Source organism: Odocoileus virginianus, chromosome 31 (assembly GCF_023699985.2).
Source record: "Odocoileus virginianus isolate 20LAN1187 ecotype Illinois chromosome 31, Ovbor_1.2, whole genome shotgun sequence".
In the NCBI taxonomy this organism is placed as follows: domain Eukaryota; kingdom Metazoa; phylum Chordata; class Mammalia; order Artiodactyla; family Cervidae; genus Odocoileus; species Odocoileus virginianus.
In genome coordinates, this window is record NC_069704.1 from 19,536,929 (window position 1) to 19,545,832 (window position 8,904).

Sequence of the window (8,904 nt, forward strand, 5' to 3'; positions counted from 1 at the left end):
AGCCAGAGTGAATAAACATTCCTATGGGAATCCTCTTACTCCTCAAAGAAGAAAACTTTTACATGGAATATTGCCTAGATAGTTCATGTTCTTCTTTTAACCCACAGGAAACATCTGTTCATTGCCACAAAGAATATGGGAATGTAGTGGATTCTACTCTCATCCTCTCTTTCTGCCCTGTGGTCAGTTACATTAATAGTAATATAATGTTAAACCATCTTTGCTTCTCTATAATGAACTCTACTGTCATGACATATTCTTTGTACATTTATAGATTATGTGCATTAATATTTATTCATAAATTTGTTTTCTTATGCTCTTCCTATATAATTTGTTTTCTTATGCTCTTCCTATATAATTTGTTATCAAATTTATATTGGACTTCTACATATAAAATGTTGCCTACGAAACAATGCAGGTGATAATTTTTAATCACATTTTACTTGGGAGTTTATATAATAAATAAAATATATATTTTATTTATAGGTTATATAATATATAATAGTTTATATAATAAATAATAAAAATAAAACATATGCAATTTATTGGATTGTAATAGACTTTTTAAGAGCTTCCTAGGTAGCTCAGTGGTAAATAATCTGCCTGTCAATGCAGAAGATGTGGGTTCAATCCCTTGGTTGGAAAGATCCCTAAAGAAGGAATTGGCAACCCACTCTCGTACTCTTGCCTGGGAAATCCCATGGACAGAGGAGCTTGGCAGCTATAGTCCATGGGGTCACAAAAGAGTCAGACACAACTTAGCAGATAAACAGCAATAATAACAAATAGACTTTTAAGGTTTCCACTTAGTCTTGAATCAATTTGATAAAATTTGCCATTTCATTTAAATTTTAAATTTATTTTCACAAAGTTATTTAAAACATAACTTTATGGTTTCTTTTAATCTGTAAAGATTCCCTTCTCGTTATTTATACTGTCTTTTTAAATTAATTTTTTAATTGGAGTATATAGTTGCTTTACAATGTTGTGTTTGTGCTGTACACAAAGTGAATCAGCTATATGTTTACATATATCCTCACTTTTCTGGTGTATTTTCTGTCTTTATCACATCATCTTCCTATTCAACATTTCCATAAATTTATTCGTAGTCTCTTTCATACTCCATATTATTTCTTGCCTCTCATTTTAATATATTCCTATATTTATTATTTCTTTCTATTTCCCTTGATTTTATGATTTCTCTATTTTCTTGAGTGGATGATTAGCTTGTTTACTTTTAATCTGCTTGTTAATATACTCTTTTAGGACTATTAACCTCCTTTCAGTCTCTACTTGACATATATACCACTAATTTTTTAGTATCATTGCTATTGCCTTTCAATTCTAAATATTTTTTATATCTATATTTTGTCACACAAACATGTATCACTTAAAATGCCAGTTTTAATCTTTTTAAAGTATCAATAAATGTGTGATTTGCCTTTCTGCAAACTAGCTTTATTTATGCCTTATTTTGCAAGAAAATATCAAAATAAAGACCATTTTTTAATATGTGAAACAAAGAAAAGCTAAATTGATGGCTTGCTAAACAAGAAAAAGTAGCACTTGAAAACCAAGTCTTGCCAAACAGTGTTAGTGTTGATTCTATATAGAGATGGAAATAACATGATCAGAGTTTCAGGTATTTAAAGAAGCAAAAATTGGGAATTCCTGCTGGTCCAGTGGTTAGAACACTGTGCTTTTACTGCCAAAGGTCTGAGTCCAATCTCTGGTCAGGGAACTAAGATCCTATAAGCCATGCAGTACAGTCAAAAAAAAAAAAAGAAAGAAGCAATATTGTCCTTAAACAAGAGTGACTTTCAGCTGTGGGAACCTTGTTACTGGAGTAATTTTGATGCTGATTGGCTTCCAAAAGCATGGGACCTGTGTATGATTGAGATGGGTTCAAAACTACTTCTTGTGGTTACTTATTCATGGCCTTGGACTATGTCAGTGAAAATTTTTCCTGTTGGAGATATAACTTTTTATAGTGAGGAGTACTAGCTCTGGTCTCTCCATATTAAAGAATCTTGATAATAGTTATAAATCATGTTGACCTAGTTCAAGATTTATCTAAAATAATACTCGAAGGTGTTCTGGACCCTGAGAATCTGTAAAAAGAAGAAAAGTGGTTAGAAACGACTTGCTGCCAGATTATTAGGAACAACCTAGATACTTTGCCAAATGGTTAGGTTGTGGAGATAGGCACAGCAACAGTAATGTATTCATATACTGGCAAAATTGTAGATATAGTAATAGATAACTAATTAGCACATATAGATATGTGTAATTAACTTGTGACTCTTTATTTCTAAAAGATTAGTAGAGACACTCTAAAACAACTGTGGAATGAGCTTGTATTGACCTGTCCTAGGAAGACTTCCTTTTCCCTCCTACTTTGCCAGTTAATGGTGTCTCTTTCCCAAGTCAGTCTGTTTCAATGAGATGACTTTCACACGTCAAGGACAATTTAGCAATTTGGCAGATTTTCAATTTCTCTGAAATTGCTCAATAGTTGTAATTCAAATGCTGTCTATGCTACTTTTGGTAATCACTGCAGTCTTCATGCACTGTACAAGCAATCAATACGCCCTAGTCCCCTTACCTTCCCCCATCCCACGCACAATGCCCACAGGCTCTGCCCAGCCTGTGGAGGGCAAGGGGACAGAATTTTTCAGAAAAATGGAAGAGCTGGGTGATCAATAACTCTTTTAATATTTCCTCCAACTAAACAAACTTGGAGAAGGAAAAAGAGAAATGAATTTCTATGGAAGAGCATGATTCAGATTTATGAATCATTCCTTAAAGTGTCAGAATGATCAGCTTGACACTGGGAGCAGAATTTCTCTCAAGCAATTTAGGAATGATACAATTAATTCACTAGTGACATGTTGCCTCACAAAAATCACTTTGCAAACTTTTTAATCACTTAACAATTAGTTTATATTGATACCTATTCCATTGTACCTTTGCAAATACTGGAAACTAGATTTATCTCTTTAATTTGTATATACATATGATACGCATATCTATTAATATGTATGCACATACATATATTTGTGTATCTTGTTTATTTGAATAATACAATGACAATGAAATGAGCATGTAGTTGGAAAACTGAATAGAAAGTTAATGCCTATTCAAAAAGAATGGAGTCCTTAGGAATGAGACACAGTGTCAATGAGTATCAAGGAACTATAAAATGTGATACTCAGTACCACTGAATATCAAGAGGTTTGTGTGGAAATTAATAACCCTGGATCCCATACACCATGAAGAGGGTGTGACGGAAGCTGACAGAGAGGAGAATACAACTTAAAGACTGTTCTTCAGAAAATCTGGCAAAATGGAAAAATGTGTAATACATTCTTCGTATCAATTATAAAGTTTACATAGTATGAGGAAATTTGTCAAAATTCTAAATATTTGAAAATTTTATTTTACTTAGTGCTATCTTGTAATTCCTTCACTTATCCTACTTACAGTTAAATCTCTTGGGGAAAAAAGCAGCTAAATAAACAAGAAAAGTTCTACTTTGGATTCAGTTAGGAGCAAAAAATAATATTATTACTAAAATATAGGTAAACGAAGCCTTTGGAAAACATGAATACTTAATTTTGTACTTTTGGTTAAATAGATAAGAAAGGCTAAAGATAGTCATATATATATATATATCTGAGATTGAAAAAAAAAGATAAATATTCTAAGAAAACAATGCTTTCATGAGGCTTTATAGATCTCACTGTTCTATCAGAAATTATTCTGAATTTTCAGAGTAATTACTAGCCATAATATATGAGACTTTTTAAACAATGTTTTATGAACAAATTCTCTTTTGTTATCACTATTATTAATAATGATGTAAATGAACATAGTAAAACATTTAGAAAGTACAAAATGAGCCAACTTTTCTTCAAAAAAACAAACAAAAATATCTCTGTGCTTTTCTGGACCAAAAGACCCATCCCTGTGTAACCTATAAATAATAATTTCTTAGGCTTTCTTATGGAAAATGTACAAGGGTATCTATCTATTTGTGTATCTACCCATATGTCTATATCTCTATATGTAATTTTTTTTTTACTTTAATTATGTCATCATGACTAAAAGCTCACTACATGCACTGTTCATTAGGTATTAGGAGTCAGTCAGAATTACTGACTCAGGGCAGTATATTTGGCTTGGGTAGAAATAAAAATTCTGCCACTTGCTAGCTTCCATCATGGGAAAATTATGTAATTCCTCTGTGCTTCAGTCTCCGTATTTATAATAGGTGTGGATGGTGATAATAATAGTATTTACTTCATAGAGCTAATGTGAAGATAAAATATGTAAGGTTGTATGAAATACTTAGGCTAGTGCTGTGTTATAAACATTCAGTAAGGATTAGCAACCATTATGGTACTGTCCTATCCATGTTTTTCCTTTCTCTTCTTTTTCTGGGATATTTTCTTCAGATGAAAAGCCTGACAACCTAAAATCTAGTATGTGTGAAAAAACAATGCATTCCTTTCTAGATGCTCTAGTAACTTGTGGATAAGCTCATTCAGTGACCATTGAAAGTCAGCTATCCTGCGATGAAAAACACTCAGAATTTGAGATCAGAGCACCAGGTGAAAGCTTTTAATTTCCCCTATTTATCTTAATATCTCTTGCCAAGTTTTTGAATTTATATCCTCAATTATAAAATAAAAATAAAGAAGAAAAACAATTTTATTACAAAGGATGATTTTGATAAATAAATATGGCAAGTTTTATAAGTAATAGTTAACACTACTTATAATTTTGAAGAGTAGGAGAAATGCCAAAATTATAGCTATCAAAAGCAATACTGGTTTAAAAAAAAAACAGAATGAAGTGAGATTAATGAATGATCTTTGTGTATGTATAAATTATATCTTCAAAGGAAAAATATTGGAGGCTTTAGAAAGAGACATTGCGATAGCTGGGAACCAGCATGCATCACTGAAACACATCGCAGCAGACTAGCCTCATTTCCTTTTTTTTCTCTACAGGAATACCAGAACAAAAAACCAAGTTACATGGTGAATGTAGAATATCGAAATTCAGGAAGCCATTTGAAAAACTCTCTCAGAAGACTCTTGTAGACAAACTGGAAAAACAACTCATTTACCCAGGTAGGTCTAGGATCAAATGCACAAAAGTCACATGATAACCAATGAAGCAAATCAGTGATTTCTACAAAACACTATTTTTATTCCTTGCTACCAAAAGTTGTATCTGTTACTTATCTGAAAATAGAGACACTATCTGCCAAATGGAGAGCTAGTATGAAAGCTTTAATGTATAGGAGGCAACTTCCTTGAAAAATAGAATGAAGAGCTCACATGCAGAACAGAAAATGTGTTACAAATTAATGCCGAAGATCAAGTCAGTAAAGAGGAAGTGTTGGTCACCACAAAGCTAAAACATGAAGAAATACAAGTTAGAGGCTGCAAGAGTGAAAAAGACAGGAATGTTAAATGGCAAGAGAAGATACTATGAGTAAACCATGGTATGTCATTGTCCCAAATGCTAACAGGCTCTGAGACCACACTGCCATAAACGTGTAGTATTCAGATTGAAGGTTGTCAGAGTCCCCTTCTACCTCAAGGTGCTAAATTAATTCATGCATGGATTTTTTGTTTGTTTGTTTTTGTTGTTTTTTTTTTTTGCTCAGGAAAAGGGACTGAGTTTTCAGAAAGATTTTTATAATCCAGAGAGCATTCAGATGGGAAAGAACAGAGTGGTGAAAACCTTAAAATCATGTGTGAGAATTACTTCAATGAACTGGAAATTTTTAACATAAAAAAGTGAGAGAAATATTTATTTACAAATCAGAAGAATTGCAGAGTAAAAACAAATGAGTGTTAGACACAGTCTGTGTAGCATTATAGTGGGAAGTGAGGTTATGTGTAGAGTTTACAAGGTGTTTGAACAAACACGACCAAAATTAAAATGAAAAACTTTCTCAATAGTTAGGATCATACAGAACTGGAAAGAGCTACATTTGACTGGTGAGATATTTTTGTTACTGGAATTGTTCAAAAAGAGGACAGTCACTTCCAGAAGTAAATCTCATAAGGGATTGAAGCCTCTTATATTTAAGTTTATATAGTTGTTTACCAACTTCTTTATTTCTTCTCCCTTTGCAGAGATTTTAACTTTGTTTTCACTTGTCTCCCTTTTTCCATTTGCCATGGGCTATATTGCTATAGGCTGATTTGAAACATATCACACTAAGTCTCATCTTTCATCTTTCTTTTCTCTCGGTTTTTTTTCTATTATTTTTCATTAGGTCTCCATAAAAATTTACGTATTTAGCTTTATTTTGGTGCCTACAGGCATATGCTTATATCCTTCATCAATCTGTTGTTTTATTGCAAATAAGTCACATTTTTTAAATGCCAGACTCAACATTCTTTTATGTCATTTTATAACATTTCCAGTAGTCATTCTGAAAACCATTCAAGAGCTTATTTTTAAGTAAAGCATTACAATATGATTGTATGTCCTGGTGAACCAGATAAAAAAGCTTCTCTGATGTGTCATTGAGTTGATGTGAGTCTATTTCTTTGGACTTTATTTAGTTGATAACCCATTATTTGATTAAGACTAGAGAGTAGAAATTTCCACAATAGTGTGCCTGCTAAAATTCCTACATATATACATAAACTATATTTTTCTAATTATGAAATTATAGAAAATTTTAAAATTCAAAAAGTTTGAGGTTAAAAATTAGATCTATTACATCACCATTGAAACAAATGTTTAATATTGTATATTCTGCCTATTTTTTTCTATGCCTTTTTTTTTTTTGTATGCTAATAATAAATTAGCTTCCTTTAAAAAATTTTTCAACTATTTACAAAATCCATTCTTATTTTCTGAGTTAACAAGGCTGGATTTTAAAAGTGCAATAAAAATTCTTGAGGCCTTCAGCCCTTGCTCAGACAAGACTTCTTAGTGGTTTGAAAGACGCAGCTTCTTGTTCTGGTGCGGTTCTTCCTCCAGGGGTACAGGTCCCAACACGCCATTCTCTCTGCCTTCAGGCTCATTTTGCTCAAGAACACCAGTTCTTGATGGATTCAGTTGCCATGTAAATTTGCTGACACCTTCAAGTTCCCCAGATCTCATGTAAGAGATGTCTGCCTTCTTTTTTCCAACATCTACATCCCCAGCATAGATTTGTTTTATGCCTGCACCTTTAATTAAGGGTACACATTCATCACAAGGGCACTTGTTCACAAAAATCATACTTCTTTCTTCTGGTTTTATTTCTTGACACCTAAATGTTAGGGCATTCTGTTCCGCATGCACGATGTATCTGAATTTCCTTATTTCTCTGTCTTTCTGTTTGTCATCCATGTGCGGGAAGTCAGCATACTCGGATCCAACAGGAAAAGCATTATAACCACATCCTATGAAGTACATGGCGCCTGTCCCATCACAACTTCTAGATTTTCCTTCTGCCCAGATGACTGCCCCGACTCCTGTTTTATGATCCTCAGTTCGATATGCCAGTAACCTGGCCTGAATCATGCAGTGCCTTGCAATTTCTTGTGGCAAACTTTGATTGTGAATTTCATTACTGTGTTCCGTGTTGCCACAATAAAATCCGTAGTGTTTAAAGTTGGGCACGCTGGAAGCTACTGCGGCCAGAAGAAGGACAAGGTCTTTCATGTTCTGCCTTAGATTGCTAAAGTACGGATTCTCACACAAGTTCTCCAAACCTATAGTCATCAGTATTTGCTTATGCATTTCTTCATTGGAAACCAAAAATATCATTTCATATTCTTTTATTCTCTCTTGTTTACATTCAGAATAAAAATCAAAGTTAGTGTCTGGCAATGTTTCGGAAATTTTTTGAATAAAGTCACATTTGTAAGAGGTCTCCTCTACAAACTGCACCATGTAACACACCACAGGCTGAAGTAAGACACACACGTGGGCCCTACTGTTTGACTTCAGTCTTTCCACTGCTTTGGCATCTAACTTTGCATCTTCGAAACCAGAAGCCTCAGTGAGCAAACTTATTTCTGGGTCAGCAGGCCAATATGAAATTCGATTAACTCCAGCATTTACAATCATTTTCAAACAAGCAGAACATGGCTTTCTGGAAAAATAGAGATCACAGTTTTTCAGCTTTGACCCATGTTTTATCAGAGCAATTTTCCCAGCATGTAAATCTTCACTTGAACAGTGGAGACCAACAATTTTCATATTTTTCACCACCACAAGACCAGTTTTCTTCACCTGTTTTTTGTCAGCAGATACTCTGGCCGTCTCTTCATTGTCTCCTAAGGGTCCATGCTTTCCTTCCTCCTTTTCCTGAGATTTCTGTCTTTGGGTTTTCACCGCTGGGAAGAGTTCCATCCAGAGACTGAGCAGAGTGAAAAGGTTGACTTTAGAAAGCCTTGGTATTTCACCGGTCATGCTGCCCGTCTGGGTGCTGACTGACCGTCCGGCCCCCGCGCTCTCCAGATTTTGCATCTGCCCCACTTCTCTCATCCCCAGCCTAGCGGCCTCTGCTGCCCAGGGAACCTCTCGCTGTCCTGCATGATCTTTGCCCCAGCCGCCTGTTTTAATTTAATTATACACATGCTCACATGTGCACAAATATGGCTTTCTACACTGTTCTCTCATCATTAGTGAAAGTTGATCAGTTGTGTCCAACTCTTTGCAACCTCATGAACTATACAGTCCATGGAATTCTCCAGGCCAGAATACTAGAGTGGGTAGCCATTCCCTTCTCCAGGGGATCTTCCCAACCCAGGAGTGGGACCCAGGTCTCTTGCATGACAGGTGGTTTCTTTACCTGCTGAGCCACAAGGGAAGCCCTCTCTCATCACTGTGTGCTTATGATTTATCCTATGCTTGACAGCATTCACAGGCATGACTTGA

At 34.5% G+C, this 8,904-nt stretch overlaps 1 protein-coding gene across 1 annotated transcript; it reads right to left on the reverse strand.

The window, feature by feature from the left end:
- Window positions 1-6,826: 6,826 nt before the first annotated feature.
- Window positions 6,827-8,570, reverse strand: LOC139032415 (cytidine and dCMP deaminase domain-containing protein 1-like). The gene has a single exon (XM_070459356.1). The coding sequence runs from the start codon at window positions 8,509-8,511 to the stop codon at window positions 6,964-6,966; it is 1,548 nt and encodes a 515-aa protein (XP_070315457.1). The 5' UTR covers window positions 8,512-8,570; the 3' UTR covers window positions 6,827-6,963.
- Window positions 8,571-8,904: the final 334 nt, after the last annotated feature.